At 42.1% G+C, this 20,888-nt stretch overlaps 2 protein-coding genes across 23 annotated transcripts in view; one reads left to right on the forward strand and one right to left on the reverse strand.

Moving 5' to 3' along the window:
• LOC126473804 (cuticle protein 16.5-like) overlaps positions 1–20,888 on the forward strand; it is a 275,913-nt gene that overhangs the window by 117,896 nt on the left and 137,129 nt on the right. For 3 of the 22 annotated variants that reach the window (XM_050101092.1, XM_050101091.1, XM_050101090.1), the window contains exon 3: positions 18,651–18,980. The exons of 17 other annotated variants lie outside the window; for them this stretch is intronic. In XM_050101092.1, the coding sequence (XP_049957049.1) occupies positions 18,651–18,902 (252 nt within the window). In that variant the 3' untranslated portion in view covers positions 18,903–18,980. Of the gene's footprint in view, positions 1–18,316; positions 18,378–18,473; positions 18,981–20,888 lie in introns of those variants that run through there. 2 more of the 22 variants (XM_050101098.1, XM_050101097.1) reach the window with 2 other exon arrangements.
• The window catches only part of LOC126473803 (cuticle protein 16.5-like), an 80,126-nt gene that overhangs the window by 48,131 nt on the left and 11,107 nt on the right, over positions 1–20,888 (reverse strand). The gene's annotated exons all lie outside the window — the stretch shown is intronic.

Below are 20,888 nucleotides of genomic sequence, written 5' to 3' on the forward strand. Positions count from 1 at the left end.
CTTAAACCGAACTAACCTAAGGACATCACACACATTCATGCCCGAGGCAGGATTCCAACCTGCGACGGTAGCGGTCGCGCGGTTCCGGACTGTAGTGCCTAGAACCGCTCGGCCACCCCGGCCGGCTCTTGCAGTCACAACAGATTTATTGCAAAGTACAGTACAAAAAAATCTAGCGTACATGCCGAAATGTGCCGCGACGACGTAATGACATAATTTTCCTTTACTAAATGAACCCTGTAAACAAAAGAAACAGGGACAAATGGAAAGAAATACAAAATAAAAACAGCTTTTTCTTGGTTACAACGAGCACAAAAGTTTTGTAGTATCCACATTTACAACAGAACACATTTACAAAAGATGATAGAAACGAAAATATCCTAGCAAAGCTATCTAAAGCACTGCCCCCTGAGTTACTTCGGGGGTTTTTGAACATTAATAAGAATCACCTCGTATACCATACATGAAATTTTAGCTGTCCGATAGGGATAAAATGTTTTTATTTATTTATATTTTTATCTTTATAGATCCACCGGATTGGACAATGCTACACCTTTTCCGTGCAACCTTACGCTACTTTTTACAAATATGTTTAGCGTCAAAGTTTTCCCTGAACTTTTCAAATCAATGGGCGATCCAGTGGACACACGGGAAATACACAAACATCTAAATCACCCAACACTCTTACGAACATGTCTGGAGATACACCATTCTCACCCCACAGTAGATGCTCAACGAACTCGAGTACAGACGGTACAAGAGAGGCGTCATGCATTACCAGGAGGTTTACTGCTGAAATTTCGAGAAATCTTTCTGAGAAGAGTCGGATCACATATTACTTCCTACCAAATACTTCGCGCAATCCAGCCGCTGTGGCCGAGCGGGTCTAGGCGCTTCAGTCCGGAACCACGTGACTGCTACGGTCGCAGGTTCGAATCCTGCCTCGGACATGGATGTGTGTGCTGTCCTTAGGTTATTTAGGTTTACGTGGTTTTAAGTGTAGGGGACTGATGACCTCAGATGTTAAGTCCCATAGTGGTTAGAGCCATTTTTGAATTCTCGCGAATGACCACGACAAGGAAATCCGGGAAGTTAGAGCCAATACAGAGGCTTACCGCCATTCACTGCTGTTCCTATTTAGTTAACAAAAGTTCTAGGAAGAGGTGGCAAACCGATAGAGTCTTTCACAATGCTCCATTCACATGCACACAAAAGCGTACAGTAAGAACAGACGACGTTCGAGAGTATTGATACAATTCGCAATCCACACGTCCTTTACGACACACCCATCTTTGGGGTCGCTCATTGTCAAGAAACACTCTTATATGCACGTCATAGTACAGTGTCATTTCGTCCTATTCAAAAATAAAAGTTTTCGGCATATTCTAGCTACTTTTGAGAAAGCCAGCTCTTCAGTACATCCAGGTTTTTCTTTTATGTAATCGTCATTTCCTCAGAGAGAAACGGGTTGTAAGCCTTTACTCGGTAAACGACACACAGCACGACAAGCTTCTCGGGTTCGGCTGTTGTATGTGGCTACTGTGTTCTCCACGTGCTTACGTTTTCCACTTTTGTGGAACATAGCCTATGAACTGCCAGCTAAACTTGAAAAGCAGCTTTTATCCTCCATCTCCACGACTCGAAAAAGTTGGCAAAATTGTACGCGTTGCTGCTTATCATCTTTGTGAACGGAGTGCAGCAGTTGAATCCATTATGATTTGAAACACAAACTTCACCATAAAAGACGCCGGACAGACACTACGTAATTCTAGAGAATGTGCTCTACGTCTTGAACGAGCACAGAGCACGACCTCTGGATTTTCCCCTAGATAAGCAACAACATCGGCACTGCTGATACCATCGCGGAATACTTTGAGCTGTATGAGGAACAGTGGTGTATTCTCGAATAAAATCACACCACACAGCTGTAACTTAGTTGCACCTGTTGAAGCAGAGAATGCCTTTTGTTACTGTGCTATTGATGTCTCGATCAAGAAGTACTGAGCGAGGTGACCACACCATAGAGACCCTTTCCGGCAATCACACGAACAGTTAACTTATTCGCCGTATGGTTCTAGGCGCTACAGTCTGGAGCCGAGCGACCGATACGGTCGCAGGTTCGAATCCTGCCTCGGGCATGGATGTGTGTGATGTCCTTAGGTTAGTTAGGTTTAATTAGTTCTAGGTTCTAGGCGACTGATGACCTAAGAATTTAAGTCGCATAGTGCTCAGAGCCATTTGAGCCAGCCAGTTAACTTACTCGTAAATTAGCTTTAAGCTTCTGTACCATTTGCTCCAGTTTCCTGTTTTCATCCGTGCAGAAGATATAGTCTCGTGAAATTGGTTGTATCCTTTCAAAAGACCCTGTATTATTAGACAAATACAGGGTGAGTAACTGTTGCCACCTAGAATAACTCGGAAAGTATGATAGGAGGTGAAAAGTTTGTGGGACAAAAGTTGCATGGGACAACGGAGGCCATAATATAACGTTGGTTCTTTGTTACTAGGTGGTGTCGCGTCAGAGATACGATGGTCAACTTTGTCTTTTTAAGTGGGATGCTACAGTTTTGTACTTATTTTCTAATAGGCGCTATTGAGACAAATCCAATGATGTGTAACAGTAAGGTCTTTGAAGGTCAACGAAGGTCACAAAGGTGGCATGAACGTCCATTTACAGAAGGTGTTCGAAGTGATCACCATTGGTATGAATAAAGTGCTGCAGTCTTCTTATCATGGATTGAGTGGTATTCCTTATCACATCGGCACTTATGGGAAGCAAATGCTCTGACCATTCTCTCTCGTATATCGTGCAAATAGTAAATATTCGCCGAATACGGCGTATCCATCTAACGTGTCATTGACATGTAAACACCATTCGACGGTTTCGCAATACGACACTAATAGGAACGGTAAGATTAGTCGAATCAAGCGAATGTCAACGATGTTTTTCTTCGAAGAACAAGTCGATATGATTCTCATTTGCGGAGAACACCAACGAAATTCAGTGAGAGCTAGAGATTATACGCTGAAAGATATCCTCAACGTACTCACTGTTCGCGTCGTACATTTATATTCGTGTATGATGAATTGAGAACAACTGCATCTTTAACGCATCGCAAGCATATCTGGCAAAGGAAAGTTACTAACGAGGAAACGTAAATTAGTACTTTGGCAACTATGGTTCGAGATCCTTGTGTTATTTCGCGTCAAATCGCAAGGGTATCTGACATGAGCAACAGTACTGTTGTTCGTGTTCTGCATCGCCATAAATATCGTCCTTACCATATGAGTCTTCACCAAGAAATAACAAGTGCGGACTGTATGCGTCGCATTGAATTCTACCGATGGGCTCAGAGGTATGGCACATTTATTAATTTGATTTTATTCACTGACGAGGCTACATCCACGAACCATGGAAATGTTAATTTGCGTAACATGCATTTTTGGGCAAATGAAAATTCATGTTGGCTGTGGCAAGTTGCACACCAAAATCATGGTGGTTGAACGTATGGTACCCGCCGTTGTGGCCGAGTGGTTCTGGGCGCCTCTGTCTGGAACCGCGCGATCGCTGCGGTCGCAGGTTCGAATTCTGCCTCGGGCATGGATGACTGTCCTTAGATTAGCTAGGTTTAAGTAGTTCTAAGTTCTACGGCACTGATGACCTCACATGTTAAGTCCCATAGTGCTCAGAGCCATTTGAACCATTTGAATGTATGGTGTGCGATTCTGGAGGACAGAAATATAGGCCCGTATTTAATCGACGGAAATCTTAATGGTAGGAAGTACACCACATTCCTGCAAGTAACGTTAGGTCTGTTACTGGAAGAAATACTTTTAGGGACAAGGGACAGAATGTCGTGTCAACACGACGGGTGCCCGGCACATTTTTCGCTGATGGTTAGAAATGAGTTGCAGAGACAGTTTCCAGATCGTTGGATTGGACACTTGACGCCTCTGGATTTTTTCTTGTGGGGATTCGTAAAAGACATTGTTTATAAATGCGTTCTAACTACATGTGAAGATTTGCGAAAGAGAATTGTCAGAGTATGTGTTTCGGTAAGTGCCGGTGTGATAAGGTATACCACTCAACCCATGATGAGAAGATTGCAACACTGCATTGATACCAATGGAACACCTTCTGTAAATGGAAGTTCATGCCACCGTTTTGACCTTCGTTGACCTTCAAAGACCGTACTGTTACACATCAGCCGCTATCAGAAAATAAGGACAAAAGCCGTTGTCCCACGCAACTTTTGTCCCACAAACTTTTCAGCTCCTATCATACTTTCTGATTTATTCTTGGTGGCAATAGTTTGTGGCTCATCCTGTATAAGTGCGCCGCTGGTGGTTGCAGGTACTGTGGTTGATGAGGTCGCAAGTTGCGATTTTACGGTCTGTGTGTATGATGAAACTTCCTGGCAGATTAAAACTGTGTGCCCGACCGAGACTCGAACTCGGGACCTTTGCCTTTCGCGGGCAAGTGCTCTACCATCTGAGCTACCGAAGCACGACTCACGCCCGGTACTCACAGCTTTACTTCTGCCAGTATCTCGTCTCCTACCTTCCAAACTTGTATGATATGTCTATTGAACACCGCCCATTGGTGAGCGATTGTCGAATCGATTTTCCAGAGAGGTCAAAGAAGAGGAAATGTCCCTGATTCAAAATTTCTAGTGGTGATATGAATGAACGGTTTGTGAGATAGGTTTTCACCGATACTGCGAACCGTACAAATCTATGCTGACACTTCAGAAACTTCATCGTATTCGTGAGGCAGACCTGAACTTTATGCATAGCAAGGAACGTACCACGAAACATAATTTTTCTGCACGATTCCATTACCAAAACAGATGTAGGTCCAAGTGCGAATGGCACAAAATTGTTCTCGTACTTGAATTATACAACTACATGTAGCAACAGATTTCTTACGGCTGTTGGCACTGACATAAACAAGTGACAATGTTAGTTAAGGCTTATCACACGTGCCTTATTCTATGAAAGCAACACATGAAAGTTTGCAAGGAAAAATGTTTTGGTCAGCTGTTGGGATATCTAGCTTGCAGTTCGGAGGAACTTAACCCAGAAACATGTAATTTGATTTTCGTAATCGCAATATGGCACATGCTCCTGTTTCAGTGACCTAAAAAAAAAAACTGGAATGGCGACTGCCACTGTTGAACTTTTGATGGCATCATCCTCCCTGTTCCAAAGACTAACCAAAAAAAAAAAAAAAAAAAAAAGGGAACAGCGACTGCCTGCCACATTTTTTGATGGCGTTGTGTTACATGAGAAGCGATAGACCATGCTTTAATATACGATGTGCTTTAATGCTTAGTAATATTGGACAGCATGCACACAACTGAAAAAGAATGGTTGGCATTGTTGCCTGATAGACTCCGATGGTCTTTTCAAAAGCCGAATAGGAAAGGGTTACCTTACTTCTCGTACATTGCCGTCTTTCGGCACGGTCTGTGAAAGAGGCATATCTGTTGAGTGGAGGTGACCGTAATGGGCGTGCATATAGAGTGCTGTAACGCTTGGATTGTATCAAACTGTGAGAAAGAAGAAGGGAGAAGGTGGAACCTGCTGTTGGCTCCGAGCGCACTCTTGGCATCCATTGGACTACCTGTATTAACGTCCACATCCGGGTGAACCATCAACAACAACAATATCAGATATCCTCATATGATGAGATACTGCCGCATTGTTTTGTAATTTAATGCAGACCATCTGTGCAAAGTCTGGTAGTCTGAAATTTCACCACCTCTCCTTCACATCACGGCCAGTCACTGGCTATGAAAATTTCTTATGGCAGCTGATTCGAACCGACTGCTTTCAATTCCGGTGGCAGCTCACAGTAAAAACCGAATCAAAATCAAGGATCTCTAATGTAAGGAACCAAGCAAGGTGGAGAAGTGGTTAGCACACTGGACTCTGATTCCGGAGGGCGACGGTTCAAATCCGCGTCCGACCATCCAGATTGAGGTTGCCAGAGATTTCCCTAAATCGCTCCAGGCGAGTTTCGGCATGGTTGGTTTGAAAGAGTTCGGCGGTTTTCCTTCCCAACCCTTGGAAAAAATTCGAGCTTGTGCTCCGTCTCTGATGAACTGGACATTAAACCCTAGCTTTCCTTAGCCGGCCGGTGTGGCCAAGCGGTTAAAGGCGCTACAGTCTGGAACCGCGTGGCCGCTACGGTCGCAGGTTCGAATCCTGCCTCGGGCATGGATGTGTGTGATGTCCTTAGGTTAGTTACGTTTAAGTACTTCTAAGTTCTAGGGGACTGATGACATTAGAAGCTAAGTCCCATAGTGCTCAGAGCCATTTGAACCATTTGAGCTTTCCTTACTTCCTTCTTTCGAATGGAACGCTACCACCGTAGAAAGTAGTTTTGAGTGAAGCTTCATGAAGAGCGCAGAAAAATTTTTTATCTCTACTTTTCTATTTACAGTGCGTTACTTTATTAATCGTGAACTCAAGCAGCGGCTATCGGCGTTCCATTTCTGTCAAGGAGGAGATGCACCTAGTCTCACTGTCTCCGACTTAACCACGAAGGTGCTTCTACTGTAGCTGCAAACACCGTTTTACCTTGCAGTTCACGTTTCCTAAACTCTTCCCACCTACAATGTTTTGTGTTCAATATTTCGGTGCGTCTTCTGCGTGTTAATGCGATAGGTGGAAGTAATTGATGTAAACTGTTTCGTGGTGGTAGCCTAAGAACCATGCACTTCATTCCATACTATTTCACACATTTTGTGAGACGTCTGGTGCTAAAATTTCAGTGAAAATGTATATCAAATTTTCGACTTATTAATCATGCTTAAGGACTATTTCTAGTTACCCTTATTTTTTCCCTGGAGTCTCTGACTTCCCCTGCCGATTTATTCCGTACGACCTTCATCATTTCGCTTTGGATCCATGCTACGGACAGTAGCCTATCTCTCCTTTTGCAGAAATCTATTACATATTTTTGTTGATATGATGTCTTTGAGGATACCCTTACTACGGATCTGTCGAATGGAAAGTGTATTTATCGGTATATAATTTGAGGTTTGCTGCATGGAAGATCGACGAGCGCCGAAGACATTGAGTTGAGATCCAGACAAAACGTTATGGATGAGACTCATAGTTACTGGGACACACAGCTAATCTGAACAGTAAGTACAAGGTATAGGTCTGTTGCGATATAATTAACTCCCTATAGTGTTTAATATCCGGATATGTTTCAATAATATGTTTTCGTATCACAAACGCGTAATACGAATGAAGTACATCTTAGTTTTACAGTAATTGATTACATTCAATAGTTATCAATTGGTCGTTAAGATGTTTAATACCAATTAAATTTTCAATTTTTTTCTTTGATATTGCAAACTTACGTCTACAGTTATGTACATAGTCTGGAGGCCATTGTACAGTGTCAGCGCGTACTAAAAATTCCGTGTGCTTACTAAACGAAAGAAAAGATTCTGTATTCCTCTGTATATGATATATGATGATGGAAAACCGGTTCTTTGCCTCTTTATATAAGCGTTTCCCCGTAAGTACGTCGCCTTGTATCCAAGAGTTCTCACATTATTTCCCCGAGTATATCTGTTACATCTTCATATGCTCAGTATGGACCTCTTACAATTCTAGCTGCAGGTCTTTCAATTAGTCATGTGCACTTACACTGTTGTTGTATGAAGTGATACAGATCAATTAACATTAACATCAATTAACATTGCCATTGTATTATGATGTGTGGTGTGTACACACGTATGTGTTGTTACTGTCGTCTTCAGTCCAGAGACTGGCTTCATGCAGCTCTCCGTGTTACTCTAGCCTGTGCAAGTTTCTTCATCTCCAAGTACCTACTGCAACGTACATCCTTCTGAATCTGCTTAGTGTATTCATTTCTTGGTCTCCCTCTTCGATTTTTATCCTCCACGCTGTTATCGAATACTAAATTGGTGATCCCTTGATGCCTCAGAACATGTCCTATCTACCTAGTCAAATTGTGCCACAAATTCCTCGCCTCCCCAATTCTATTCACTACCTCCTCATTATTTACCTGATCTACCCCCATGAACCATGGACCTTGCCGTTGGTGGGGAGGCTTGCGTGCCTCAGCGATACAGATAGCCGTACCGTAGGTGCAACCACAACGGAGGGGTATCTGTTGAGAGGCCAGACAAACATGTGGTTCCTGAAGAGGGGCATCAGCCTTTTCAGTAGTTGCAGGGGCAACAGTCTGGATGATTGCCTGATCTGGCCTTGTAACATTAACCAAAACGGCTTCGCTGTGCTGGTACTGCGAACGGCTGAAAGCAAGGGGAAACTACAGCCGTAATTTTTCACGAGGACATGCAGCTCTACTGTATGATTAAATGATGATGGCGTCCTCTTGGGTAAAATATTCCGGAGGTAAAATAGTCCCCCATTCGGATCTCCGGGCGGGGACTACTCAGGAGGACGTCGTTATCAGGAGAAAGAAAACTGGCGTTCTACGGATCGGAGCGTGGAATGTCAGATCCCTTAATCGGGCAGGTAGGTTAGAAAATTTAAAAAGGGAAATGGATAGGTTAAAGTTAGATATAGTGGGAATTAGTGAAGTTCGGTGGCAGGAGGAACAAGACTTTTGGTCAGGTGATTACAGGGTTATAAATACAAAATCAAATAGGGGTAACGCAGGAGTAGGTTTAATAATGAATAAAAAAATAGGAGTGCGGGTTAGCTACTACAAACAGTATAGTGAACGCATTTTTGTGGCCAAGATAGACACAAAGCCCATGCCTACTACAGTAGTACAAGTTTATATGCCAACTAGCTCTGCAGATGATGAAGAAATAGATGAAATGTATGACGAGATAAAAGAAATTATTCAGGTAGTGAAGGGAGACGAAAATTTAATAGTCATGGGTGACTGGAATTCGTCAGTAGGAAAAGGGAGAGAAGGAAACATAGTAGGTGAATATGGATTGGGGGGAAGGAATGAAAGAGGAAGCCGCCTGCTAGAATTTTGCACAGAGCATAACTTAATCATAGCTAACACTTGGTTCAAGAATCATAAAAGAAGGTTGTATACCTGGAAGAATCCTGGAGATACTAAAAGGTATCAGATAGATTAAATAATGGTAAGACAGAGATTTAGGAACCAGGTTTTAAATTGTAAGACATTTCCAGGGGCAGATGTGGATTCTGACCACAATCTATTGGTTATGAACTGCAGATTGAAACTGAAGAAACTGCAAAAAGGTGGGAATTTAAGGAGATGGGACCTGGATAAACTGAAAGAACCAGAGGTTGTAGAGAGTTTCAGGGAGAGCATAAGGGAACAATTGACAGGAATGGGGGAAAGAAATACAGTATAAGAAGAATGGGTAACTCTGAGGGATGAAGTAGTGAAGGCAGCAGAGGATCAAGTAGGTAAAAAGACGAGGGCTAATAGAAATCCTTGGGTAACAGAAGAAATATTGAATTTAATTGATGAAAGGAGAAAATATAAAAATGAAGCAGGCAAAAAGGAATACAAACGTCTCAAAAATGAGATCGACAGGAAGTGCAAAATGGCTAAACAGGGATGGCTAGAGGACAAATGTAAGGATGTAGAGGCTTGTCTCACTAGGGGTAAGATAGATACTGTCTACAGGAAAATTAAAGAGACCTTTGGAGAGAAGAGAACCACATGTATGAATATCAAGAGCTCAGACGGCAACCCAGTTCTAAGCAAAGAAGGGAAGGCAGAAAGGTGGAAGGAGTATATAGAGGGTTTATACAAGGGCGATGTACTTGAGGACAATTTTAAGGAAATGGAAGAGGATATATTTGAAGACGAAATGGGAGATAAGATACTGCGTGAAGAGTTTGACAAAGCACTGAGAGACCTGAGTCGAAACAAGGCCCCCGGAGTAGACAACATTCCATTAGAACTACTGATGGCCTCGGGAGAGCCAGTCCTGACAAAACTCTACCATCTCGTGAGCACGATGTATGAGACAGGCGAAATACCCTCAGACTTCAAGAAGAATATAATAATTCCAATCCCAAAGAAAGCAGGTGTTGACAGATGTGAAAATTACCGAATTATCAGTTTAACAAGTCACAGCTGCAAAATACTAACTCGAATTCTTTACAGACGAATGGAAAAACTGGTAGAAGCCGACCTCGGGGAAGATCAGTTTGGATTCCGTAGAAATGTTGGAACACGTGAGGCAATACTGACCTTACGACTTATCTTAGAAGAAAGATTAAGAAAAGGCAAACCTACGTTTCTAGCATTTGTAGACTTAGAGAAAGCTTTTGACAATGTTAACTGGAATATTCTCTTTCAAATTCTGAAGGTGGCAGGGGTAAAATACAGGGAGCGAAAGGCTACTTACGATTTGTACAGAAACCAGATGGCAGTTATAAGAGTCGAGGGGCATGAAAGGGAAGCAGTGGTTGGGAAAGGAGTGAGACACGGTAGTAGCCTCTCCCCGATGTTATTCAATCTGCATATTGAGCAAGCAGTAAAGGAAACAAAAGAAAAATTCGGAGTAGGTATTAAAATTCATGGAGAAGAAATAATAACTTTGAGGTTCGCCGATGACATTGTAATTCTGTCAGAGACAGCAAAGGACTTGGAAGAGCAGTTGAACGGAATGGACAGTGTCTTGAAAGGAGGATATAAGATGAACATCAACAAAAGCAAAACGAGGATAATGGAATGTAGTCAAATTAAGTCGGGTGATGCTGAGGGAATTAGATTAGGAAATGAGACACTGAAAGTAGTAAAGGAGTTTTGCTATTTGGGGAGCAAAATAACTGATGATGGTCAAAGTAGAGAGGATATAAAATGTAGACTGGCAATGGCAAGGAAAGCGTTTCTCAAGAAGAGAAATTTGTTAACATCTAGTATAGATTTAAGTGTGAGGAAGTCGTTTCTGAAAGTATTTGTATGGAGTGTAGCCATGTATGGAAGTGAAACATGGACGATAACTAGTTTGGACAAGAAGAGAATAGAAGCTTTCGAAATGTGGTGCTACAGAAGAATGCTGAAGATAAGGTGGGTAGATCACGTAACTAATGAGGAGGTACTGAATAGGATTGGGGAGAAGAGAAGTTTGTGGCACAACTTGACTTGAAGAAGGGATCGGTTGGTATGACATGTTTTGAGGCATCAAGGGATCACAAATTTAGCATTGGAGGGCAGCGTGGAGGGTAAAAATCGTAGAGGGAGACCAAGAGATGAATACACTAAGCAGATTCAGAAGGATGTAGGTTGCAGTAGGTACTAGGAGATGAAGAAGCTTGCACAGGATAGATTAGCATGGAGAGCTGCATCAAACTAGTCTCAGGACTGAAGACCACAACAACAACAACCCATCTGATCCTCAGCATTCTTCTGTAGCACCACATTTTGAAAGCTTCTATTCTCTTCTTGTCTAAACTATTTATCGTCCATGTTTCACAACCATATATGGCTACACCCCATACAAATACTTTCGGAAAAGATTTCCTGACACTTAAATCTATACTCGATGTTAACAGACTTCTCTTCTTCAGAAACCTGTATGTAAATATTAAAAAAGATTCTTTGAAACACAGTGGGAAGGCTTTGAAATGTAGACAGTACTAATCCATTTGGAAATGAATTGCGTGTAAGACGTCACTGCAGCTGTGTATGTACATTTTATTAGATGATCGATATTTTTGCCTAACTGAACACCAGCCAGAACAAACCACGGCGCTACGTAACATGTGTACATATCGACATTCAACTGTTTTATATATACTGGTATCGATTCGCAACTAACATAAATGATACGTGAGCTCCCTCTCCTAGTAGTCAGTTCCGTGCTGATACGCGACAGGTCTTTCGAAAAAGTGTGCTCAGACTTCCACTGACACGCCGTAGGATTGGCTCTGTGGTTATCAAGAAAGGTCTAACGTTTCAGGCCAGTCTGTGAGACGAGCTGGAATAATTTTTGCTGATGCTGGCTGAGTGTTTAAGGAGACGCAACCGCTAAGGTCGTCAGTCTCCTATTCACCACTCAGGAAGGAAGCAGTGTACCCATTCTGTGTGCATATAGAGTGAATTCAGTGCGGTAGTGTGAGGACGTACCTTATACCTTTGTGTAGAGTTTATCTGACTCGTAACAGAGGAACCGGCTCGATTTTCAGCTAGTGGGATGTGGGAAATTGCCTGAAACCCACATTCAGTCTGGCCGGCTCACATCCTTCGTGAAGGGTTGACGTTGTATCTCGAATATGTCTTCCCACTGTAAGTGAGTGCGATGATTAAGTGTAGAGTTTAATGTCTAGCCATGTTGCAAATAACATTGGGGAAGAATGGAGAAATGTTGAAACCCAATGAATGTACCGGCTGGGCTACTCCAAAAAAATGGTTCAAATGGCTCTAAGCACTACGGTACTTAACATCTGAGGTCATCAGTCCCCTAGACTTAGAACTATTTAAACCTACCTAACCTAAGGACACCACACACATCCATGCCCGAGGCAGGATACCAACCTGCGACCGTAGCAGCAGCGCGGTTCCGGACTGAAGCGCCTAGAACCGCTCGGTCACACAGGCCGGCTGGGCAACTCCAAATAGTATCAAGTGGGCTACCGAGCAAAAAGTCCTCTTCCAACGGACGCATCACCAGCGTCTAGAAGAGCGTAGCGCTCCAAAAGATTGGAAAAGGGCATAGGCCACCCTAGTTTTCAAGGAGGGACGTCGAACAGAAGTGCAGAACAATAGACCTGTATAACGTCGATCAGCTGTAGAATTTTGGAACACGTATTATGTTCGAGTATAATGACTTTTTCTGGAGACTAGAAATCCACTCTGTAGGAATCAGCATGGGTTTCGAAAAAGACGATCGTGTGAAACCCAACTCGCGCTATTCGTTCATGAGACTCAGAGGGCCATAGACACGGGAGCCCAGGTAGATGCCGTGTCTCTTGACATCTGCAAGGCGTTTGATAGTTCCCACTGTCGTTTAACGAACAAAGTAAGACCATATGGACTAATCAGACCAATCGTGTGATTGGATTGAAGAGTTCCTAGATAACAGAAAGCAGCATGTCATTCTCAATGGAGAGAATTCCGAAGTAAGAGTGATTTCAGGTGTGCCGCAGGGGAGTGTCGTAGGAACGTTGCTATTGACAATATACGTAAATGACCTTGTGGATAGCATTGGAAGTTCACTGAGGCTTTTTGCGGATGATACTGTAGTATATCGAGAGGTTGTAACAATGGAAAGTTGTACTGAAATGCAGGAGGATCTGCAACGAATTGACGCAAGGTGCAGGGAATGACAATTGAATCTCTATGTAGACAAGTGTAACGTGTTGCGAATACACAGAAAGAAAGATCCTTTATCATTTAGCTACAATATAGCAGGTCAGCAACTGGAAGCAGTTAATTCCATAAATTATCTGGGAGTAGGCATTAGGAATTATTTAAAATGGAATGATCATATAAAGTTGATCTTCTGTGAAGCAGATGCCAGACTGAGATTTATTGGAAGAATCCTAAGGAAATGCAATCCGAAAACAAAGGAAGTGGGTTACACTACACTTGTTCGCCCACTGCTTGAATATTGCTCACCAGTATGGGATCCGTACCAGAAGAGATAGAGAAGATCCAACGGAGAGCAGCGTGCTTCGTTAGAGGATCATTCAGTAATCGCGAAAGCGTTACGGAGATGATAGATAAACTCCAGTGGCAGACTGCAAGGGAGACGCTCAGTAGCTCGGTACGGGCTTTTGTTGAAGTTTCGAGAACATACCTTCACCGAGGAGTCAAGCAGAATATTGCGTCCTCCTACGTACATCTCACGAAGAGACCATGAGGATAAAATCAGAGAGATTAGAGCCCACACAGAGGCATACCGACAATCTTTCTTTCCACGAACAATACGAGACTGGAATAGAAGGGAAAACCGATAGAGGTACTCAAAGTACTCTCCGCCACGCACCGTCAGGTGGCTTGCGGTGTATCGATGTAGATGTAGAAGCTGACAATCGAGGGCTACTGATGGCCATAGGATACCTTTATGTGTGATACAAAAAAATGATGTGTGTACTTACACAAATTCGCCTGACACGATAAACAGCGCTGTATCAACAGGAAACTACAGACAAGAATTACGAAGTTTCGCAAGAAACGAAAATAAGTTCAGACTCAAATGGACTTCCTATGAATACGAGTACGTGAACTGCTTTGTACTATATGGAGACAACGCGTTTTCATCGATGATTAGGATTACATTGCTAGTTGATAGCATTCATATGATACCCTGAAAATGCAATGTCCTTGACTCTTCGCTACAGCGTCAGATTTCCTTGTGATTATGTCCATCCCACATGAAGCCTCACATTAATGAAAAAAAAAAATGAAAGCTGGAGAGAAAGAGCTTCACGGTGTGTAGTGCAATATGAGATCTCAAAATAGTACAAAAGATAAATTCGGAAAGAAGTACGAGAATCATGAGAGACTATAGTCATATAGGGACTAGGCGTGAATTGTGCATTTCGGTGAAAGATGATTCTTTAACGTTGTCTTTTTAAGATTCCAGATGATAGGCGCATACATTTGGTCACATGTATGAAAAGACGTACAGGGAAATAATTTACGAACATAAAGCAGCTGATGTTATAAAAACTAAAACTGCTAATTTACTGTCAAAATATGTCTATTGCCGTTCCTAAATGTGAGACAGATGCTGCTTCTAAGAGACGCAAAACTCAGTTATTTTGTGCGCACTCATACAAATTACGTTAAAGTCTTATGTAACTTCAAGACATTACAATATTAATTATAAAGAAATTAATATGTAATTCGTTTTGTCATTTGGAACTACAGTGTTACTAATTCCTGCTATTAACATCTTCTGTTCAGATTTATGAATCTGGCGGCATACCAGTCTTTTAAGTCATTACTTATTATCCTTCTTTTATATGTCAGCAAGTCGATAATCATGTGTATCTTGCAGGTGTTTCACAGTTGCTTTATCGAATAGTTTCCGCTCTACTCTCTTTTTCCTTTACAGGGTGCTAGCATGTTACTCGTGATGTGGAAATGATGCAGATATGCTGCTGGCTTGCTTCTTCTGCCGTCAGGAAACATACATCAACCATTTCACCAGAAAGCGCCAGCAAATATTTCTTGCTGAGCAGATGCATATAACTTTCAACAATCTAATGGTGATGTATGGCTTCCTACATACTGACCCACAGATCGTCTGCCTTTACCTCTACTTATATATCGAAGAAAGTTAGATTATAACGGACCTACACGTCCGATTAATTAGGAGTTTTTAATGACGCGTTCATTGTTTAGGAAAAGCATCTATTCCGAAGGATAATTAAAATCCGGATATTTGCAGATAAAGTTGTAACCGAATCTTTATCGCCCGACTACTTCGCACGATAACGGTCGAAATAAGTTTTGACAGAAAAGGTAAAAGTAAGAAATTGTTAGTGATATCTGGAATAAATAAACTGAATCTGTTGTGGTTTTAGATTTCAAATTACTTAAAAACGTTCACCAGCTCACTGTGTGAGTAACAATTACTGTGTGGTTATTAACTGTTTATAAACTGTAGTTACGAATAATCATTAAATTTTAATCAGGTGAGAGCTGAATCAAAAGCACTGACCCGAGCTGGGACGTACAAAAACAGTTAACACCGTGAATTAAAGCCAATCAGAAAACCAGCAGAATAATACGTACGAAACACATGCACGTAAAACTTATCTTTCTTTTGCAGAACATTTCGCTTAATAGATAGCTGTTCATTGATCATTGTAATGCTGTTACTGACTTTAGAAATGCAAGTGTTCATAAATACTTGTTTTCTAATAGAGTAAGTCATTTCTGGAAAGTTCATAATGTTTCATTTAGAGAAGGATAAGTAATTTTACACTATACTGTTATGCAATTTGCAAATGGGAGCAGTGTAAGCAACGTACGGAAAAAAACATGAAACGGATTATTCTGAAGTAATATTTTGTCAATATTCATTGAAATTATGCTTACAGTCTTTTACTGTTAGCCATTATTCTTTAATTAGCTGTACTACTAAGTAACAAAGTTCACTGCAGTTAATTGACCCTTTTGGATAATTCTCACTTTCTCAGTTTTATAAATGGCTCTTCTTTAAATTGGTTATCAAAATTAAATAATCTCATGACTTTCAATAGATCTCTATTCATTCACTAGTGGTATTCTCGGAATCAATCATGGTGATAAGCTAGGACCTTGTTAGACAAATGGTTGAGGTACAGTTCATTTACACGATAGCAGTTGCTGCGCTAAATACTTCGTTATTCAGTTAAGAAAAATTACTGCGGTAGCTAGCCTCGTACAATCTAAAGCTGAAACTGGTTGAATCTTACCTTAATGAGTTGCTGCTGGTGCGATGTAATTCATTATTCGTCGACGATGTATGGAAACAGGCTTTTCTCCATTGTCGCTCCATGTAACAAGTTTGGGCCCGCAGTACTCTTCCTGAATATCAATTATTCTTGATCACTGTGTAGTGTGCCCATTTGCAACGACATGACATGACTGGACACATATTAAAAATCTTACAGTTTATTCCTCAGATCCTCGCGCATTGCGTCTGCACTTAATTACTTGACACTGGCAACTCTTTCCGACGAATACTTATGCAGGACTCTGTGCTTACGAACCCAGCGACAATATTCCTTACTTACAATAGTAGACTTCCCTGACAAGGCTACCGTGTTTACTATGTGATAAATACAACAGTCTTTATTAATTAATTCGTTTGAAATAATTCTTTGATATTTAATTGTATGGCAACGTCAATAAAATAAGATAAGGTACATGTGACGTATTACAACACAGTTACATTATGGTCACATAACTGGTCACGCGAATAATTTACTACGCACTGTGTTGTTATGTTACAAGCTTACCTTGACAAATTTAAATTCAGGATGTAAATAATTCATATTATCTCCGAACAGTTCCTGTACTATTCCACCATGAGTACTAGCATGCCAATTACAATAAGATTTGTTTCCATTGGCGCCCTGGCGAGTAGTTAAATGCACCAGTTCATAGTCTGTAATTATGGTAATATACTCCATTTATGTGTTTGATGACTACTTCATGTCTTTCTTTTATTCTTTATCTTTCTGTTTCTACAGAAGTTTAGGGTGTGTGATTTACCGCGCCGAAGCACCACTTGTCGCCCTTATTATTTATGCAAGGTGTTCCAGGAGGAATCGTGAATATTCGGGGTTATGATAGGAAGGATCATTCGAAGCAAAAAATTCTAGTATTCACTGACTATAAGAGCTTTGCCCACTTCTTGGATGCAGTGAAACAAATCTCTGCTACTGCAAGCTATTTACTTTCCACATTTAGAGAGGTGGCAGTAAGGACAAAAATAGGAAAAGTATGTCCAGAAAACATGGGCTTTAAACTGCATACCTTAAGAGCTTTGGGTACATAATCGTCTGCGCTACTGTGAAACACACCTCCTTTACTTAACAAGTGTTCATAACTTATCAGATAGGCGTTTTAAAACCCACGTTCACCGGACAAGTTTTTCTTTATTTGGTCAATACTACCCCCTCCAAAAATCTGGGAGGTAAAGAGTTTGCAGTGGAATAGATCTGTTGCACAGTATCTAAGATGAAAAATTGTTCAAATGGCTCTGAGCACTATGGGACTTAACATCTGAGGTCATCAGCCCCCTAGAACTTAGAACTACTTAAACCTAACTAACCTACGGACATCACAGACATCAATGCCCGAGGTAGGATTCAAACCTGCGACCGTAGAGGTCGCGCGGTTCCAGACTGTAGCGCCTAGAACCGCTCGGCCTCTCCGGCCGGCATCGAAGATGAAGAAGTGCTCGTAGTCCTTATGGTAATTATTTAAACAATGTGTACTAGACTTCTTTGTTTCGAATGATCGCCATATCCTGGAATATTGACCATTAGTCCTGGGACGCACTATATCTACAAAATTAATGTTTATCACACTTATAGAAAGATGTGTAGGACTAATAGGTCCTAAACCGCCTAAAGTAAAAAAGAAATAAAAGAAACGTGGGGAAGAGTACATATGACGAAGCTGCCTACATTCCTGCGTGTTACACATTTTCTCAAATACTCCTCGCAGAAGTTTCTTAAGGGTGTTCGTCTCTTTGCAACATTCATTAGGCGGACAGACGTGCGAAATGATCTGGCGGTCTCGAGACAACGCCCAACATACGACCTCAAGCAAGGCCGCGGTTCGAGGATCTCTACTTTCACGTCAGATTACCCGTGCTGGCCCGGCTGTGTATATAAACCTGCGAGGCCCACTGAGCAGACACATTTCAGCAGCAGCAGTAGCAGCAGCACCAACTCTCTCAGCCATGAACACTCTGGTACGTACTATGGTAGAAGTAATATCATAAGTCTTTACTACAAAAACAACAACCTTGTCTGGGCAGCACTAATTTACGATACTTCTTGAACTTCAGATCGTCCTGAGCGCCATCCTGGCCGTCGCCGTGGCTAAGCCCGGCTACCTGGGTGCCGCCCCCGCCGCAGTCGTCGCCCCCGCTGCCTACGCCGCCCCCGCTGTGGTGGCCGCCCCCGTGCACGCCGGCTACGCCGCCTACGGCCCCGCCCCCGTCGCCGTGCGCTCCGACGGCTACCTGCTGGACACCCCTGCCGTCGCCGCCACCAGGGCCGCCCACCTGACCGCCGTCGCCCAGACTCAGGCCCGCGACGCCGTCATCAACGGCGCCGCCCTCGCCTACGCTGCCCGCGCTTACGCCGCCCCCGCTGTGGCGTACGCCGCCCCCGCTCATGTCGCCTATGCCGCCCCCGCTCCTCTGGCCTACGCCGCCCCTGGCGCTCTCGCCGCCGCCGCCCACCTCCAAGCTAAGGCTGCTCTGCTGGGCTGAAATGTCCTCCCGCCAACCTGCTGTACATACAAAGTTCCTGTAATAAAATTACCCAAAAAATAAAATTCTTAAAATAAATTATTATTTTGTTTTTGATTTTCTCCACTTACAAGTGCAGATGCAAAATTTTTTTCCTTGAAATAACAACACAACGGTACAGAAATGAGTCATTGATATTGCAGAACATGTAATATGTTTGCATTGTAAAAAAGTTCACACGATATCTTTCTCCAGTTTGAGTTAGAGATATAGCTCTAAACGTGTGACCTCATGTTCTGCACAGTGAATAAATTTGATTGCCTCCACTGCAATGCTATTCATGACACCCCTATAGCATTTTCTGATGTTTCTATTGCTGAATAGAAGAGTTTAATTTGTGGAAATATTGCGATTTTTTCCTATTCTGTGAACGGACAGTGTCTCTAAATTTGTTCCAATTCTGTAGTGTGATCACTTTGTAAAGGGAGGTCTTGTTAGTCGGTTTCAGGTACGGCAGATGTAAGGAGACTTCAACACAAATATCAAGCGAGATAACTACGTCAGCTGTTGCAACAGTCTTAAACTCAAGTATGCGCATATGTATCTCACGATAATGTTACTCCATTCTAATTACTTGAAATATCAGTATCACACGCTAGAAGAGCACTGAACACACTGTACAACTAACTAACGTCAGCAAGATACAGAGAAGCCGGCCGGAGTGGCCGTGCGGTTCTAGCCGCTACAGTCTGGAACCGCGTGGCCGCTACGGTCGCAGGTTTGAATCCTGCCTCGGGCATGGATGTGTGTGATGTCCTTAGGTTAGTTACGTTTAAGTAGTTATAAGTTCTAGGGGACTGATGACCACAGCAGTTAAGTCCCATAGTGCTCAGAGCCATTTGAACCATTTGATACAGAGAACGAATAAGATGTGTGAAATCATTATATTGGTATGAACTTGTTGATCAGAGTTTGTGAGTGCAGCTGTACACAGCAATAGAAGCAGTAGTGTCCGAACTGCTCAACTTCCTTAAACCAATAGTATTGCCTCCAACTTCGTTTCAAAATGTAGGAACCACTCATTAGAATAGAAGACATGTCATTCTAGACAAGGATTAAGAAATTTTAACCACTATATTAGTATGACCTTGTGGATCAGAGTTTGTGTCCGTCGAAGTAAAGAATGATACAGGAAGCGATCTCTAAACTTAATTACACCAACATTCCAGGCTACAACTTCATTTCAAAAAGTAGGGGTCAAACGTTACAGTAGCAGACATACATACGTAATGCGACATATCTGTCCTCTAGTGATTAGCGCGAATTCTCGCTTAGAGTCTCACAGTCTAATCTACGACTATTCACAGTCAGTTATACTCTGATTGTGAACTGTTACAGCTTCCAAACTACGTAGGCGAAAACTAAGTTACATCTTATGACTATAATTTCTTTTGCCCTTCACATCAGACTAAACTATTGGCGATCTGAATATCAGCTTGAGTGCACAGAAGTCACGAAGCCGATGAACAGAAATGAACACTCAAGTCTGCATATAGCAGATAAGTAACATTTTTCGGTCCCCCCCCCCTCCCCCTCTCCCACCCTCAACGATCCCCTCAGTCAAAATTCTGCGCATCTAACGAACAGTTACTCGAATACCCATTTCATCTCTCCCCGGAAAATTCCATCTGTTCGATCTTACCAAGAATTCTCGTCAGACATGCTTTACAATCTGTAATTTTTCAGTAGCTCCACTTTCCAGTCCACGAAACGCAGTAACAGTGCAGTAGCAAATAAATCCAAACTAAGTGGTTCGTAATAACTGTCCAGTTAAAGTCACAATACACAAGTACATATAACATGACACAGGCAAATTTAAAGGTAAAAGAACGTTTACGATTTGGAAAATTTTCAAAATTCAAAGTAATGTGAGCAAATGCAGAAACCAGTCATTAATAGAAAGTGCTCAAATTGTTGGCCATTAAGATCAAGACACAGCTTATAACA

The sequence above is a fragment of the Schistocerca serialis genome, chromosome 4 (assembly GCF_023864345.2).
Source record: "Schistocerca serialis cubense isolate TAMUIC-IGC-003099 chromosome 4, iqSchSeri2.2, whole genome shotgun sequence".
Taxonomy (NCBI): Eukaryota; Metazoa; Arthropoda; class Insecta; order Orthoptera; family Acrididae; genus Schistocerca; species Schistocerca serialis.